An 18189-nucleotide genomic window follows, 5' to 3' on the forward strand; every position below is an offset into this window, starting at 1 on the left:
TATTTCTTTCACTTTCCCCTGAGAGGGCTCTCAACTCCATTGATTGCTCTGTGAAATCCAGGCAAATATTTTCATGTACTGTTCCGCTGGGATTCACAGACAACCAAGGACTGTGTGGATGCAGGATGTGAGGAAGGGTTCCAACATGAAGAAAGCTGATTTTTTTAAAACCGTGCTCTCAGTTTGGCATTTGGAAAGAGTCTACATTACCTCTTTTGATGTAGAAAGAATTGTTTCTGTTGTAGCTGAGTATAGTTCAGAGGTACAATGCCTCTCTAGCATGTCTAAGGCTCCGCATGTCAGCGCCACAGTTGGGAACTCTTTCTAGGTACTTATTTATTTAATGTCATTAATTTGCACAAAGTCTTTCTAGATCAGAAAACATCTAAATACTGGCAGTGAAATGTGATTCAGTATAGTCTAAAAAATATGGGTATGTATTTATCTAAAGCTTAGAATCTCATTATCTCTCAACTTCTTGCATTTTATTTAAATTTTAATTTATGTATTTTTCTACATATTAGGAAAAGTTTTTTTAAATATGAGGTTGATTTCCAGTTTCCTGGACAATTGGGGTGTGTACAAAATTGATCATCTCTAAGGGTCTTTTAGATGCGCCTTAAATTATAGGTTATTTGAAAATGTGAAGACAAGAACTATAAACAGCCAGCCTATGGGCCTGATTCCAAAGGTGTTCATACTCATTCAGAGTTTGTATATACATAGCCAAGACATCGGCCGGGTTTTTCAGCCATGAAAGCAGCCTCTTGGCACAAGTGTTACTCCAACCTATTGTCTTGAGAGGACACTCTTCCCTTGGCTGTCTTTTGCCTCACCCCTAAGGCATTTGGGTTTGTTATTCTTCAGAAAAACATTAGAAAAACAAAGGATTAGGAGAAATTCAAGGGCACCTTCAAGTTTCTGTACATTGACAATAATAACCGTAGGTCTCCAAAAGTAAGATGATATAAAGATATTCCTCTTAAAAACCTTCTGTTTTAGGAAGAGTTAAAAATACACGAAGAGCAAACTGCAGAATTTTCTAGAAGAGTGGCTGACATACAGTTGCTGCTTCAGAGCAATGAGAAACCACTTGAACTGCAGGTATGGGAAGTTGGATTCAGGTCTCAATGGAAGATTCTCTGTCTCTTTGAAAATGGCAGCCATAGTCCACACATTCTAAATTTAAATAGAAAGTGAAATTAGAATGAGTACTTATTTGTGGTCAATTGAAATTTTAAGAAGCTGTATAGGCAGGCGTGTGGGCCACATTCGGCGTGATAATATGCGTTTGCATCTTTTTCTCCCCGTACTTCTTTATATGCCTGCCGTGTGGAGAAACGCTGACTGGGATTACACATGAAGTCACAGTGGTTTCCTATGTGTATGTAGGGAGGAGACTATGTCTTGAGTAGGGTCATTGAAATTGCCTCAAGGATGATTTTTTTTTTCTGTTGTGTGAAGAGACTTATCTCCATTTCATTTGGCTGAAGAAGTGTAGTGTCTCTGCACACGCTCTTAGGCAAGCCTCATGGATGGCCCCTTATGTGTACAGCCGACGAGTTTTGTGATCCTGGGCAAGTTACTTAGTCTCCTTCAGTCTGCATGTGAAGTGCTCACACCTCCTGCTGAACACATAAAAATGTCATCAGTGCTAGCCAGTGAGGTGGTGCATGCCTGGAACCCCAGCGCTGGAGCAGGGGTTCGAGAGCTGGAGCCGAGTGAGGTCCTGTCTCGAAACAAGACAAAGCTATTAATGTTCTCTATGCGTTTTAATCTCATTTGTGTGTTTGGAATAGGTTTTCTCTCATGAGTGCCATAACATTTCAGTTTGCATGTTGGGTGCAATTTATTTGGGAAGGATTCCAATTACTCTCTTAGAAAGTATCGATTTCTATTTTTTTCATGTAGTTCTTGTTCCTTTTTGGGTTTTGTTGTTGGTTGGTTGGCTGGTTTTTGTTTTGTTTGGTTTGGTTTTGAGGCAAGGTTTCGCTGTGTACATCTCGCTGACCTTGGGCTCCCTCTGGAGACCAGGCTGGACTTGGAGATCTGCTTAACTCTGCCTCCCAAATGTAGGGGTCAAAGGTGTGCGCCACTACACCCAGCCTTAGTTCTTGTTTCTTTTAAGAACAATGTGGTAAGAAACTTTTCACTCTGAGACGAAGCGCTGTCAATTTGTTCTGTAGCCATTGCCTGAGGTAAGCCGCAATAGGCTCCTTACTGCATGTGCTGTGTCCTGCATTTGGTGATTTCAGGTCATGGAGTCCTCTGTCCTGAGCAAGATGAAAGATGTGAAAACACATGTCGCAGGGGGATCCAATAGCTACGCGCCCAGTGGAAACACAGCTGAGCTGAGAGAGGATCTGGACCAGGCCAAGACCCAGATGGGGATGACTGAGTCCCTCCTGAATGCCTTGTCTCCCTCTGATAGCCTGGAGATCTTCACGAAGCTTGAGGTACCACCCAGCTGCCCATCGCCTATGCTCAGACCTATATTGTCTCTCTCTCTGTCTGTCTCTCTCTGTCTCTCTCTGTCTCTCTCTGTCTCTCTCTCTCTCTCTCTCTCTCTCTCTCTATATATATATATATATATATATATATATATATATATATATATATATTACTTTAAAATATATATTGGTGGTGCAAGTGATTAGACCTAGTTCATGTCAGCAAGAGCTCCTCCCTATAGCTGAGATTTCTCTAACGCTTACTTTTGGGGATCTTGGCCTTGTGTAGTTAAGTGAAAATGGGGGTGGGGTGGAGCTGAGGGTGGGTATTGTGGGCCAGTGAGACAGCACAGCAAGTGCCCCAAGCCTGATGTCTTGAGTTCAATCCCTTGAACCCACATGACATTCTGCATGCATCCACATGCCCACAATGGCATCAACACACACACATCAAATAAATATGTGTAAAAAGTAAATCCTATTATACTATAAGTTGGCTATACATTGTAACCTTAGTACGGGGGAACTGAGATAAGAGACTCACTGGCCAGCTAACCTAGCCAATCAATGAGCTACAAGTGCAGTGATCTAGATAGAAATAAATTAATAATAATAATAATGTGCAGAATAATTAAGGAAGACATCTGAGGTTGACTCTGGCTTCCACACACCCTGGCACACACATGTATATATGTATAAACCAGTACATACATGTACACACAGACATGTATATAACAAGGAGCTCATGAGCTTTGGGAGCAAGCGAGCCAGTTTGAGGATGCAGTGACTGGTTTATTCTGTGCGCAGGAAATCCAACAGCAGATCTTCCAGCAGAAACACAGTATGACAGTCCTGGAAAATCAAATAGGGTGCCTCACTCCAGAGCTCTCCGAACTGAAAAGACAGTACGCGAGTGTCAGCAATCTATTTAATACCAAAAAGAACGCGCTGCAGGACCACTTTGCCACGTTCCTGAATGGTGAGCATCATGGGTCTCGAACTTTGTTTCTGGCAATCTTGAAATAGGAATGCAGAAATAGCACTGTGGGCCCAAAGGCTGATCTAAACCCGACCTCCAGATAGCTTGCACAGAGTGTATTTAAAGGAATAATATTTGGATAAATCCCTTGGGGGAAACACTGTTAATGCCTGGTTTAAGTAATATCCCCTTTTCAAGCCTTAAATCTCTATTTCATGATCACTGGGGCCATGTGGTCAGTTTGGGTGTGTCTGCAAACATGTTGCCTCTGTTGATGTCTTTGGATGTCCTGTGTGCTTAAAAAGGTGTTTGTGCAAAACTTACACCAGATTGCTTTCTGTACTCCACTGGTCCTCAGACTGGGTTTGAGAACGTGTCACGGCTTTGCCCACTGCTGTGGGAAGCAAGTTCCTAGCCTCTTTCGTATAAAGTCTATGAATTACTGTCCGAATACATGGAATTTTTTTCTTTTCTTCTACAGAACAGTGTAAGAACTTTAATGACTGGTTCAGCAACGTCAAAACGAATCTTCAGGAGTGTTTTGAACCACCAGAAACAAAACTGAGCCTGGAACAAAGGCTGCAGAAACTTTCTGTAAGACACAGATGCCAAAAACTTATTAAGACTAAATGTTTATGAGAAATCTCACTACGCTATCTGGGCTGACCCTGAGACCCTGTATTTAAGTGATTCTCCCACTTCTGACCCCAATAGTTGGGGGCTTCTGACTTTGTTTAGATGGTACATTATGTTCTTAAGCTTATTGGTAGCTCCAGGCACTTCCTCCTTCTCCAGCCTCAGGGATAGCAATGTTCATGGATACATAAGTATTTTATATACAGTGATGTAGTGTTTGCACATACCTTGTACATGTTCCCCCTTGTGACTATTGCCATCCTATCTAATGCATTGCTTGATGGGGTCCCAGTTCCCTCTACTGATGTCCTGTGTTCTTGGAAAGGAGCTTGTGAAAAAAATACACACACACACACACACCATATGGCTCTCTATACGTCTTTGGCCACCAGCACTGGGTTTCAGAGCATAGCACGGCAGCAGTCCTGCTCATGTTTACATCTGCTCATTTCATGGGCTTCAGAAATTGATGCCCAGACCTGGGAACATGAACACTGGGATGGCGGATCTGGGCAGAAGTATATAAAGATAATCTGTTCAGTCTCACATGTGGATTGCCAGAAGGAGAATGAAGAAAGTATGAGAACTGAAGCATCACCAAGAGAGGAGATGTTAGCTTTCTTCATCTTGTTCCCACGTGAGCGTCGTAGTGGCATTGCGTTATTATTGCTTGTTGTAAACATCAGGAAGTCAGATGCAAATACAGACACACACATGAGCGCGTGTGCGCACACACTTCCCTTCTAGAACTACTGAGAATGATCTGTCATTAGAGTCAGCCATGTCGTCCTAGCCCAAGGGTGTGCATGGCAGACACATTTTGACTTCACTGTAGATGTAACTGATTTTTTTTGTATTTCTTAAGGATTTCTTGACTCTTGGAGGAGGAAATAGTAAAATACAACAGGTGGAGACTGTCCTACAGCACGTGAAGATGCTCTTACCCAAAGCGCACGTGAAGGAGCTTGACAGCTGGCTCAGGAGTCAAGAACTGGAATTAGAAAATATGGAGTCCATATGCCAGGCCCGAGCAGAGGAACTGAATAACTCCTTTCAGCAGCTACTGAGGTGGGATACTGTGGTAGCGCTTTCCAGTTCACTACAGCATATGCTACATATGCTGAGACAGTCAGTGCATACTAATTTCCCAAGTGAAATAGACACAGTTGTCCCTTGCTATCTCTTGAGAACTGGTTCAAGGGTCCCCGTGGATGCTCCTTTCTGTAAATTGCATGATATTTGCAATTCTTGATGTACATTCTTCCATATACTTTGTTTAAACCATCTGTAGATTTTTTTATAACAGCTGATACAATGTGAATGCTATTGTGATAACAATATAAATAATTGTTATACTGTATATTTAAGGGTTGTGGACAAGAAAGGAAAAAGGATGTATGTACATTTCGATACAGACACAATAATTTTGATCTGTTATTGTAATCCCATGGATTTTGATCTCACTTATACAAATGTATACATTTGAAAATACTAATTTTATGTGTTTGGCTGTTTGCCTTCATGTATGCTTATGCACCAAATCTCTAGTCCCTCTGTGCCTTCCCGCATTGGTATTAACATCTAAGGCCTCAGAACAAGCATTCTACCTTTGAGCTGAGACACTGACTGTAACTTCTAAATCCAGGTTCTGTGCTGGGAGTACACAACTTTAGGGGGCTCTTCAAGCTATCTAAACTGGCATGGTTCAGAAGAGAGTTCAGGGACATTGCTTCTTGGCCAGTTAATTTCCTGTATTTGTTTGCTTCTTTGCCTTCATGAATATAGGCAATAATTATTTAAATTTGGATATGTATCAACTTAAGGTGTTTGTTTGTTTGTTTTAAATAAGCAGTAAAAATTTAGTTGCTGTATCACCCTTTAGTTTCTGCACAGTCATTTTTCTTCTAGTCTAATCTAATCTGGGAATTGGCCCTGTAGATTGGAAGATGATTGCAGAAGCCTAAGTAAGTGGTTGACTAATCAAGAAGAGAACTGGGAAAAAACGGAAGCATCAGGAGAGCGAATGGATCTGTTTTCCCAAGGGTTAAACAGGAAGAGGTATGGCGATCTCCACTCAAATGCCTTATTTGGGAGTGTGCTTTCTCCACTGGGCTCCAATAAACTGTCAATGGTATTTGGAAATTACAGGGAGCAGTTTGAGGCTGTGGCCCAGCTAAGTGACTCTCTGAAGGAGCATGGGCTCACGGAGGGAGAAGAGACAATCAAAGAATCCACACATCTGATCGATAGATACCAGGCTTTATGGAGACAATTACATGAAATTGAGGAAGAGGATAAGTTACCAGCGGCCGAAGACCAGAGCTTTAACGATCTTGCTGATGATGTAATTCACTGGATAAAAGAGATTAAAGAGTCCCTTATGGCTTTGAATTCATCAGAAGGCAAAATGCCACTCGAAGAAAGAATCCAAAAAATAAAGGTATAACCGTGGAAACCAAATTTGAGAGGTCAGAGTGAACTCTCATTTTGAAAACGCTTCTGAGGAAAACTGCAAAGATTTCTTTCTTAATAGAAAATAAGATCAGTGCGGGGTGGCTGAAGAAATTCAAATCGCTGAGCTCACAAAAAGAGAAGGGTAGTGATGGCCTAAAATTAATTTAATGCATATGAAAAAGAAAAAAAAATACGTTCTCCTCTTCCAAGAGGGCAGTGGTCAGTTATTCATCATCCCTTGAAACAGGTAGAAATAAAGGTCTTACTTACTGCACGGCAGGCAGGAGTCTGGGAGGATACAGAGTCATCTATGTCAGGGGAGCTGAAGACTCAGCAAGTGAAGGGTGGGGTAGAGCAGAATCTTGGAAGTGGGTAACTCTGTTTGTAAAGCATTACAGGCTGCACAGTGTGTATGGGGTAAGGCAGGGGATTCTCTAGAGCTGCGACTTCATCCAAGAGGAGAGTCACTAAACATGACTTGTGATAAACTGCAGGGCTAGCGTGCAGGTGTATACTGGAGTCACGTCAGTGGGGGCATCAGGGCAGGAAGCCCTGATGAACCTGGTGAGGAGTAGTGAGCTACAAGGGTCGCTAAGAATGAATATTCAGAATCACTGCTGTACGTACATCTCCAGACATGGTTTCGCCACACATTGTGAGTCCCGAGTGGTTGCTGCCAAGAGCTCAGTTTTAACAGAGCAAAGGGACAGGGGGCAGGGCACTAGGCCTGGAGGAAAGAGCTCACAGGAAGGACACATGAGTCTCTTAGGATCGTAAATGTGTCTGTCCAATTTGTTACCTCTGACTCTCCATGTCAGTGTTAAGAAGTGGCCAGAAGGGAGGATTGTTCAGGGTTTTTGAAATCTAGGGTGAGCAGGAGTACAGTTAGTCTAAACCAATACTTCTTTATTAAGAATCAACTCTACACTGTGAAGGGTTGGGGGGTGTCTTCATCTTTGAAGTATATAAAATGAAAGGGTTATTACGGAATAGACTATAGTTAGCATCATGGTATCAGTCTGACAAAAAAGATTTCCTATCTGATATCTGGGAGTAATTCAGATGAAGTCAGAGAACCTTCTGAATTCCAGGAAATCATTGCCTTGAAGCCAGAAGGAGATGCTAAAATCCAGATGGTAATGAGACAAGCAGAACACTGTGAGGCCCCGCTGGCTCAAGAGACCTTTACGGACCTCAGCAACCAGTGGGACAGCACGCTCCACCTAGCCAACACATATCTCAGGTAAAGGCTGGCTGTTTTCCTTGCCTGGTAAAACCATAATAAGGGTTTGGATAAGATACACTACAGGCGAGAAGTCTGTGAGGGGTGGCCACAGGGGAGTGGATCTCCAGAAAAGCCAAGAGATAGCTTGGTCGTCTCTGTGGCCTGTTTAGGGTGGCTGAAGCCATGAGCTCTGGGGCTTTTAGCAACAGATTAGTTTTGTCTTTCCACCCAGCTCCTGTGCTGATACCTTCCCTTGATAGCATCTACGTGGGGAGACTGGAATAATGAATCCATTTAAATCTTAGTCTAAGGAATTCTTAGGTGTAAACATTGATAAATATAGGACGAATCGTATAAACATATTTCTGGTGAAGATTCTCTTTTGTGTTGAAAATGGTGTGTGTGTGTGTGTGTGTGTGTGTGTGTGTGTGTGTGTGTGTGTGATGTATATGTGTGAGTGCTGGTATGTATGTGCCACACACACAGATAGAGGTTAGAGCATACCTTATAGCCAGGTCACTCTTTCCACCATGTGGATCCTGGGGATTGAACTTGAGTCATCAAGCTTGGCTGCAAGCCCCTTTGGCCTTTGAGCCATATAACTAGTTTCTCTCATGAAGGTTCTTCTTCACGGCATACGTTTAAGACACTATATCATGTTTTTATGAGTTCTTGGAGGATTATATGTATTGCATTTTAGTTATACTGACCTATTCTCCCCAACCTCTACCCAGATCTACCCTTTACCTGTGCGTCCTATCTCAATTTTTTTGTTTTTTCTCTTTTTTAAAAAAGTAACCTCGAGTCCAATTTGTGCTGTCCACAAGCCCATGGTAGACCTACCAGGAACTGCACCCTGCAAGGGCACTGACTCGCCCTTCCTAACAACCATTAGCTCTTCAGTTAGGGGCGGGGCTCATGAGTTTATGCTAGACTATGACCACCGCTGCCACGAGCTCAAGGGTGTAGGAGGCTTGCATATCCAGAGGAAGCTGTTTCGTTTGGCCCAGCTTGGCCCATGGCTCTTATAATCTCTCTGCTCCTGTTCCTGTAGTGGTTCCTGAGCCTTCGGTTACTATCATCTCTTAAATAGTACATTCTTACATGGAAAATTGAGTCTAAATTGAACACCTTGTGTGTGTATGTTTGTGTATGCATATGTGTGGAGAACAGAGGTCGACTTCAGATGGTGGACTTGGGCACATCTACCTTGTCTTTGGGGCAGTGTTTCTCACTGGCCTGAAATGGTCAAGTAGGCTCGGCTGACTGGTCAGTGAGCCTTGGTCATCCACCTCCTTCCTCCTCTCTAACACAGTCGTTATAAGTTCATATTACCACACTTGAATTAATCTCTTCCTTCCTTCCTTCCTTCCTTCCTTCCTTCCTTCCTTCCTTCCTTCCTTCCTTCCTCCCTCCCTCCCTTCCTCCCTCCCTCCCTCCCTCCTCCTCCTCCTCTTCCTCCTCCTCTTTCTTTCTTTCTTTCTTTCTTTCTTTCTTTCTTTCTTTCTTTCTTTCTTTCTTTCTTTCTTTCTTTCTTTCTTTCTTTCTTTCTTCTTCTTCTTCTTCTTCTTCTTCTTCTTCTTCTTCTTCTTCTTCTTCCTCTTCCTCTTCCTCTCTCTCTCTCTCTCTCTCTCTCTCTCTCTCTCTCTCTCTCTCTTCTTTTCTTTCTAGACATTGGGCCCTAGGGATTGAATTCAGGTCTTCGTGCTTGCCAAGCAGGCACTTGACCTGCCCCCTCTCTCTCCTGCCACTTGTTTTAGTTTTATGTAAGTGTAAAATAGGACGTTATAGTATATTGACATATAATAAACATTGCAGGGACTAGTTTGAAAGTAAAACATTATTTTGTAACAAATATTAATTGTGTAACAAAAATTATCCCTAAGTAATACTCAAATAATTCTGAGCCAGGCTTAGTGCTGTTTAAAGGGTTGGAGTACTAACTAGGGTCCTTGGGAATAATATGCATTGATATTATGTTAATGCCACTTATGTATAATGTATGTTGAATAGAGTATACTAAATGCCCCTTCATTTTGCTTAATGCCATTCCTTTTGTAAACTCCTTTGCAATATTTAGCCATCAAGAAAAGCTTGTACTAGAAGGAGAGAAGTATTTGCAGAGTAAGGAGGACCTGAGGCTGATGCTCACAGAACTGAAGAAGCAGCAAGAAGCAGGCTTCGCTCTACAGCCTGGGTTGCCAGAGAAGCAAGCCCAGTTAAAAATTTATAAGAAATTCCTCCAGAAAGCCCAAGATTTGACATCCTTGCTAGAGGAGCTAAAATCTCAGGGCAATTACCTCTTGGAGTGCACTAAAAATCCCAGCTTCAGCGAGGAGCCGTGGCTAGAAGTGAAGCACCTGCACGAGAGCCTTCTTCAGCAGCTCCAGGTGAGATGGTGGGCAGAGGAAATCCCTGCGACAGGAACCGTGCCTTAGCTGTGCCTGCGACAGCCAAGACACGAGGCTCTTCTGCAGAACTAGTGCTTGGAACTTAGTTGTTCTTTTGCTGAACCCAAGGCTTTCAGTGGGTTCCAGTTGTACATGAAAGTACCAACTCTTAAGAAGGGAGGGATCTCCCTCAATCACTTTTAATAGAGAAAGCCATTGTGTGTTGATTATGGTATTTCCTCTTGTTCCCCTCTTCAGTAGTCAGATAGCTTAAAGTTCCTTAGGAATCTCTATGAAGATGGCTATGTGAGCATTATTCACCCATCCATGCATCCATCCATCTATCTATTCCTCCACCCATCCATCCATCCATCCATCCTTCCATCTGTTCATCCAACCTTCCATCAATCGATCCATCCATCCTTCCATCAATGCATGCATCCATCCATTATCTACCCATCCATCCCCTAACTCATCTCCTTATCTACCTATTTATCCATCCACTCATCTACCTCCCCATCCATCCATCCATCCATCCATCCATCCATGCATGCATCTATACATCCATGCATGGCTGCATGCATCTATCCATCCATCCATCCATCCATCCATCCATGCATCTATACATCCATTCATTCATCCATCCATCCATCCATCCACCCACCCATCCACTAACTCATTTCCCTATCTGCTTATTTATCCATCCACTCATCTACCTCCCTCTCCATCCATCTATTCATCCACTCACTCACTGGTCAGATTTATCTGTCAACAAATGCATCTACTTATCCACCTACCCACCCACCACAAATATGCTTATTCATATATCATTCACCCACCCACTCATCCATCTAGAGTAATAATTCATATAAATTGTCATGTTCCTCCCTCGGATCTTTCCATACAATCTATAATTGAATGAGTTGAGGTAAATTGTCCCCTCGTTATAAGAGTCCATTCTTTCAGCAAAACTAACTTTAATTCATTAGACATTGAAATCCGGCTTCAGTATAAGGATTATCTGATCAAGAAATCCAGATGATCCAAATTCTGGGGGATGGGCACAGGTTTGGATGCCTACTTGGGCGGATCTTCTGTAGGTTACCTCTGCCGGTGTCTAAGAAGGCGTGGTCCTCTTCCTTCCTTAGCCCACGGAAGATGGTTTTGCTTTTGAGTTATGATTATTTCTTCCTGACAGAGATTTGCTTTTTATTCTTAGGAGAGGATCCTGGAATTAGGTTGCTCTCTTAGAGTCCTTTTGAGATGCAAACTCTTTGTTTTAAAGCAACAAACGAGACCTTACTTATCAATGTTTGCGATTTAGTGATATAATTTGTCGTCATTTTGTTTTGTAGTTCTCTTGACAAGTTGCCTCTAGGGAGGAAATTAAGGCAAGGAAACATGCAAAGAGCAAATTTTTTTTTTTTTTTTTGGTTTTTTTGAGACAGGGTTTCTCTGTGTGTTTAATAATTTTTTTTTATCAGGAGATGGAGACTTTGTAGTGATGTATTTTAAACACTAACGACTCTGGGTCAATTATGGGCATATTCATGTTTCAATCTGAAATCTTGTAAAGTAAGTCTGTGTGAATTGTATAATTACTTCCTGAGTGAAAAAAAAAGTTGAATATTTTCTTAATTGTCAATGGTTTTATTTTTTAGGATTCTGTGCAAAAATTAGAGGGTCATGTTCAAGAACACAGTTCATACCAGGTTTGCCTCACAGACCTAAGCACCACACTGGATGATATCTCCAAGGAATATTTCAGTCTTTGTGATGGATCTAAGGACCAAATAGTGGTTAAGGAGAGAATGCAGAAGTTACAGGTAAGGAGCGATGCCCAAGCATAAGACACATTGAGGGGGGGGGATCATATTTTGACAACTTTGACTTTTTGGTAACTTTGAGCAAAGAAATTCGAGTGCTATTTAGAAAGGTCTCAGCAGTTTGAAAAGGGGGCGGGCATGGTTCTCTAGTAGTCAGGCCATTGGTGAAGCCATTTGAACAGTGGTTGAGTGTGCCCTTAGAAGAGATAGTTCTACCTATGACCAGCCTGTCGCTCATTATCCTCATTTCATAGACAACATAATTCCAGGGAACTCTGAGAAGCCAGAGGATGAAGGCAGCATGATGTGACCCCGGGGAAGTATACCCGTTTACCAGCTTGGGTGAATAGGATTTACGTAGATCTCGCCCTCTCAAATTTCCTGTCTGGTAGAGCCTGTGAGAGTCTCCCTTCCTTTTGCTCCCTCAGCAGCTAGCGCCCTCTAGTGGGGATCAGTGGCCTCATCCACCCTGCAAACCACCTTTGGTTTCTCACCACTTTTACAATCAGTGTGGTAGTCCTGCATAGTGCCCTGTGTAAAATTAGCTTTTAATTTTAAATACTAGCACTAGATGGATATGAGCATTCCAAATGAATCTTTTTATCCTTTTTGATACTTTTCATGGTGCAGGTACTCATTCAATGTTTGAATTTTGAAAAACCTGAATCTAGCCTGGCTGTGGTGGTGCATGCCTTTAATTTCAGCACTTGGGACACAGAGGCAGGCGGATCTCTGAGTTCTGAGTTCAAGACCAGCCTGGTGTACAGAGCAAGTTTCAGGATATCCAAGGTTACCCATAGAAACCCTGTCTTTAAAAACAAACAAATAAACAAACCAGGGTTATAATAGGTGTGTGTGTGTGACCTTATTTGGGGGGTGGAGGTAGGGGGAGACAAGGTCTAACTATGTAGCTCTGCGTGGCCTAGAACTTGTACATTAGACCAGGCTGGCCTTGAACTCACAGAAATACACCTGCTTCTGCCTCTCTAGTGCTGGGATTAAAGGCATTTGCCACCACATCTGGTGATTTACTTGTTTTCACTTTATATGTGTGTGTGTTTAATCTGCATGTGGTTGTGTACCATGTGTATGCAGTCCCCATAGAGACCAGAAGAGGGAGTTGGCTATCCTGAGACTGAAGTTGCAGACAGTTGTGAGCAGCCATGTGGGAACTATACCTAAGTCCTTTGGAAGAACAGTGGATTTTTGTTGTTTTTTTAACCACTGAGCCATCTCTCCAGCTCAGGGAGCTGTATCTTAAAGGAATATACCCAGCAAAGGCCTACTGACAGCCCTCTGTATTTTACAGACTGTACAACAAACATTTTTTTCATTACCTGGTTCAGATTTCCTAGTTCCTATGAGAACTCGGAACTTCTATTAGAAAATTTGATGTGAGATGCCACAGTGGTTTGAAATCTTCCCCAAAGTTTCTCCTTTGAAGCATTATTAACACTTTCGTTTTTATAATATACATTTTGTATTAGTGACGCAGAATACTTTATGATTTACAAAAAGTCAGCGCACTCTTCTGAGACCCGAATGGCGAGACTTTCTATAACATACTCCGCTCTCCTCCCAGGAGCTGGAGAGCAGACTCCGTTTCCAAGGCGGTGCATTAAAGAAGGCTTCTGCCTTAGCGAAATCCATCAAGCAAAATACATCTTCAGTGGGACAGAAGATTATTAGAGATGACATAAGATCGCTTAAGTATAAACAAAAGGATTTGGAAAACAGAATTGAATCTGCCAAGCAGGAGACTGAAAACGGTCTCAACAGCATCCTTAAATCCAAAAGCTCGACAGAAAAGCATGTAAAGTTTTCTCTGCCAGTTGAAGAGATGCCGGCCACTTCTGAGGCGCCCAAGCCCACTCAGGAGTCGGCAGCCGTGGGCGAGTCAGGGGGAGCCCGGGAAACAAACACGGTAAGTGCGGTGATTGTGCTCTCTAGACACCGAGTCTGCGAGGAAAGAGGTGTGCCTCTTTCAAAAGAGTCTCAAATCAAGCATTCTGATTTCCTAATTAAGTCCTCAAAGGACTGGGTATTTATGAAGCTCACTTGTCAAAAGGGTCCTCAGAGAATGGTCCAGGTTTCTGTGGTGAAATATTCCTGTTCCGTCTGTTCAAATGTCAGTCATCAATTTAGGCTGATTATCCTCACCGAAGTGTAATCAGATACAGTTTCGTGGGTCAGGCGCACAAAGGCAAATTAGAAAAGGCAAAAGAAAAGAAAATGTGCTTTAGCCATTTCCCCAGTTTAAAAAAAAAAAAAATATATCCAAGAGCTTATTTTTTTCCCCCATTTGGTCAATTTTGTAAATGAAATCAGAGACTGTTGCAAAGGAATAGGCTCCTTTCTCTTCTTTGTTAATGCTTTAGTGCAAATACAGCTGGAAACGCTGCCTGCCGGGTCATTAGTGAGAAAATGACAGGCTGAGGCTCCCGAGTCTCAAGGAGGAAGAAGTGTGTTTCCCGGTAGCTCTTTTCTTCTCTTTTAAAATGTTGTTTGCAACACTTTTAAAAGGTTTTTAAAATGTGTTTGTTTATATATTTATTTATATGTATGCATGTGTGTTGAATATATGTATATGTTCATATATACACACATACACTCTGTGTGTGTGTGTGTGTGTGTGTGTGTGTGTGTAGTGTGGAGGTGCATGCCCCTCTATGTGTGCACGGAAGGCCTCTATCACTCTCCATTTAGCCTTTGATTCTCATGCGGGTCCTTTTCCAGAATGTGGGCCTTCCATGTTCGCATCCAGGGTGAAACCCAGCAAGTCTCAGATCCTCACACCTCTGCCTCATGGTACTGGGGCCAAAGGACGGCACAGCACAGCTGGCTTGTCACATGAGCGCTGGGATTCAAACCCCAGTCCTAATGATTGTACAGCGAGAACTCTTAACCCTGTTGTGAGCAAACCCCCAGCATTGCCAAGGGGGCGAATCACCTGTCAGCCATGCCAAGCTGCCTAAGCACCTGTAAGCAAATCTCTCCATCCTATAGTTACTATGACACTCCGGTCCAATAGAATATATTGAAAACTGCAGGAAAATCACCATCCAAGAATGGCTTTTAATTTTATAAGCCTTCAATTGACTCTTAAATGATAAGAGTTACTGAGAATGTATAATGGTTCACTAAAAAAGAGTGTTCGTTTTGTTTTTCATAGTAAAAGAATTTAAGACTTTATCTTAGTTAAAGTTTCTACTGTTGTGATGAAATACCATGACCAAAAAAAAGCAAGTCTGGAAGGAAGGTCAGGACAGGAGCTCAAGCCGGGCAGGAGCCTTGAGACAGGAGCTGATGCAGAGGCCATGGAGGGATGCTGCTTACTGGCTTGCTCTTTACGGATTGCTCAGCCTCCTTTCTTATACAACCCAGGGCCACATGGAGCCAAGGAATAAAGGGCTAGGTCCTCCCCCATCGATCACTAAGAATATGCCTTAGAGCCAGATCCTATGGAGGCATTTTCTCAGTTGAGGCTCCCTCCTTTCAAGTGATTGTAGCTAGTGTCAAGTTGACATAAAACCAGCCGGCACGGACTTTGAATAATTTTCATAAGTCTGGATTACAGAAAGGTGGTTTCAATTCTGTACCAACGTGCTTTCTTCTTTTGTAACGTGACATTTTCCTGAATCTGCATTTTGTGTGTTTTCTGCTACCAGTGCCGTCAATCCTCTTGTTATACGTAATATCACACTGTGTAAAGTTAAGAGCAATGCCAAAGTTGAACAGTAGCACGGGTGAGAGAGATCAGAGACCAACTCTATTGGTAGATGAGTAAGAGCCGGGTGTAATGAAGCCCATACCACAGCTTGATGTGAATAGCTGGGTGGGAGCCTTAGCTTAAATGATCACACAGGGCACAAGAGGAAACGATTTAGTTCATGATAAAGCTGACTGATAGAAAATAAATGCAACAACAACAAAAAACACTCTTTGATCCAAAACTATGGTGATAATGCTGGAGGGTGTGGCTGAGCCTCAGTCCCAACTATTCCAGGAGTGAGAACCTATCGAATAAGACTAAGAAAGGCAAACGTTGCAAAGTACCCGCTATAGCAAAAGTAATCCCTTCATTCATCAGACACGCTTATTTACTGAATGCCGGTGAAATGTCTTGGTGGGCAAAGTTGCTTGCGGCCAAACCTGATGCCCTGAGCCAGAGTCCCAGGACCCACCTTGTAGAAGGAGAGAACCAACCTCAGAAAGTTCTGACCTCCACATGCATGCTGTGGCAAAACACAGTCCCTCCCAGATAGATGGACAGACAGACAGACAGATGTATGTAAGATATTTATTGAGACCTATTTTGGGTGAACTGTTCTGGTAGAATGTGAAGATTCAATTTCCACAGCTTTAAGTGCAGTACTAAACCGATGTCACTAATGTTCACTTCACATGCCATTTTGGACTCCGGAGGAACTTTTTTTGAGATATGTTTTAGGACTTATTTTTATTGATGTGTATGTGTATCTATCTGAGTGTGTGTGCACGTGTGCACAGGTGCCCCTGTGGATGCAGAGTCCCTTGGAAGTGGAGTTACAGGGGTTTGAAAGCCAACTGATCTAGGTGCTGGGATCCAAATGCAGCTCATTGCAACAGAGCAGAGAGCATCACTCCTAACCACTGAGCCATCTCTTCAGCCCCTAACAGATCACTTTAACTAGTCTCTAGAAGAATTTTAAAAGCTTTTTTTAATCTTTTTTACTCCTTCTACTTCTTCTCCTCCCCCTCTACTATCTCTCTGTCTCTCTGTGTGTCTCTGTCTCTCTCTGTCTCTCTCTGTCTCTTTCTCTCTCTCATCTCTTTCTTTTATGGTTCTGAGCAATAAATATTTTCCTTTAGGAAATAGCATTGATTTGAGTTTTGTTGGAAGCATGGCTGTGCTTGCCAGGAATCATTGTGACAACACTTCTGTCTTTGAATCCATTGCTCAGACTTTTATTTAGATGGACAAGATATTTTAGATTGGGGCTATTGATCAGCTCTGTCTTATTATTGATGTGATTAAGGCAGGCTTAGAGGCAAAAGAGAAAGAGGGGAGGTTTTGGATGGTGTCCATTCAAAGCATGCTGCATATTTTTATAAATGTGGTGTCTAAGCACTGTGAGGTGTACGCAGACAGATCTGCCCCCCTTTGCACCCTCGTATAAAGGTCAAGTGAGTTACAGAAGAGGTCATCAGAGAAGGGACTGTCCACTCTCTTAGGACTTCATATGTTATCTAAAGGAGATGATAGTGAACAGGAACAAGGAACATCATGCATTCCTAATGTTTTACATTTTAAAAACAATTAGTGTGACATTCCTGCTTAATTGGCATGATCTTTCTTGTCCCGTTCTTCCCAGGTTGCAATCTGTGTGACAGAATTGCTTCACAACTCCCCAAACCTTTTGTCTTGTAATGATTTTCTAATTTCCTTGTCGCTACATATAATTGTTTTTCCGTTCTTTTCAAAAAGAATTCTGAGCATTTATAATTTGATGCACAAGAAGCATGGGTAGGTAAGTCCTAGAAGACAAACATGCCAGGCTTCCATCAGTGGGTAAGCGAGCAGGGACACAGCTGGGGTCAGTGCTTAGAGGGGAAGGAAGACCATGTAATGAGTCAGAGTAGGGTTCAAAACAGTGATGGTTGAAATTTGTGTCAGCTGTTGTTTAACCTGGGACCTTAAGGGGAAGGGGAACCCTAAACACATACACACACACATGCATACACGCACACTGTGTATGTGCACGCTGTGCTTGTGCATACGTGAATAGCAGAACCCATTGTTGGGAATCGTACCCACTCCACCTTCCAAGTATACGTCCTTGTTCTTCTGGCCAGTATTAACATCTTGCTTCTCGTCTTAGAGATATGTTTTTTTTTTTTTTTTTTTTTTTTTGGTTTTTCGAGACAGGGTTTCTCTGTGTAGCCCTGGCTGTCCTGGCACTCACTTTGTAGACCAGGCTGGCCTCGAACTCAGAAATCCGCCTGCCTCTGCCTCCCGAGTGCTGGGACTAAAGGCGTGCGCCACCACGCCCGGCTTAGAGATATGTTTTACAATCCAGGGTTTATTCTTTCATAGGACCGGTGAACTCCAACGCATATCCATCGGCAGTGTGCATTTGAGAACACGCTCCAAAGTTCTAAAATCTTAGGCTTCAAAGAAACCATACAAAATGTGTCTCTTAGTTAGGACTGGTGGTCCAAGCCTATAATCTGAGCTCGTGGGAGGTGA

At 42.6% G+C, this 18189-nt stretch overlaps 1 protein-coding gene across 10 annotated transcripts in view; it reads left to right on the forward strand.

Moving 5' to 3' along the window:
- The window catches only part of Syne2 (spectrin repeat containing nuclear envelope protein 2), a 301122-nt gene that overhangs the window by 122550 nt on the left and 160383 nt on the right, over positions 1–18189 (forward strand). For all 10 annotated transcript variants that reach the window (XM_085830464.1, XM_085830470.1, XM_085830468.1 and 7 more), the window contains exons 35-45: positions 1003–1104; positions 2256–2456; positions 3258–3429; positions 3911–4023; positions 4931–5133; positions 6004–6123; positions 6214–6505; positions 7611–7762; positions 9825–10134; positions 11796–11960; positions 13543–13884. In XM_085830464.1, coding sequence (XP_085686590.1) covers positions 1003–1104; positions 2256–2456; positions 3258–3429; positions 3911–4023; positions 4931–5133; positions 6004–6123; positions 6214–6505; positions 7611–7762; positions 9825–10134; positions 11796–11960; positions 13543–13884 — 2172 coding nt within the window. The remainder of the gene's footprint in view (positions 1–1002; positions 1105–2255; positions 2457–3257; positions 3430–3910; positions 4024–4930; positions 5134–6003; positions 6124–6213; positions 6506–7610; positions 7763–9824; positions 10135–11795; positions 11961–13542; positions 13885–18189) is intronic.

The sequence above is a fragment of the Mus caroli genome, unplaced genomic scaffold (assembly GCF_978045245.1).
Source record: "Mus caroli unplaced genomic scaffold, Mus_caroli_1 scaffold_14, whole genome shotgun sequence".
NCBI classification, from domain to species: domain Eukaryota; kingdom Metazoa; phylum Chordata; class Mammalia; order Rodentia; family Muridae; genus Mus; species Mus caroli.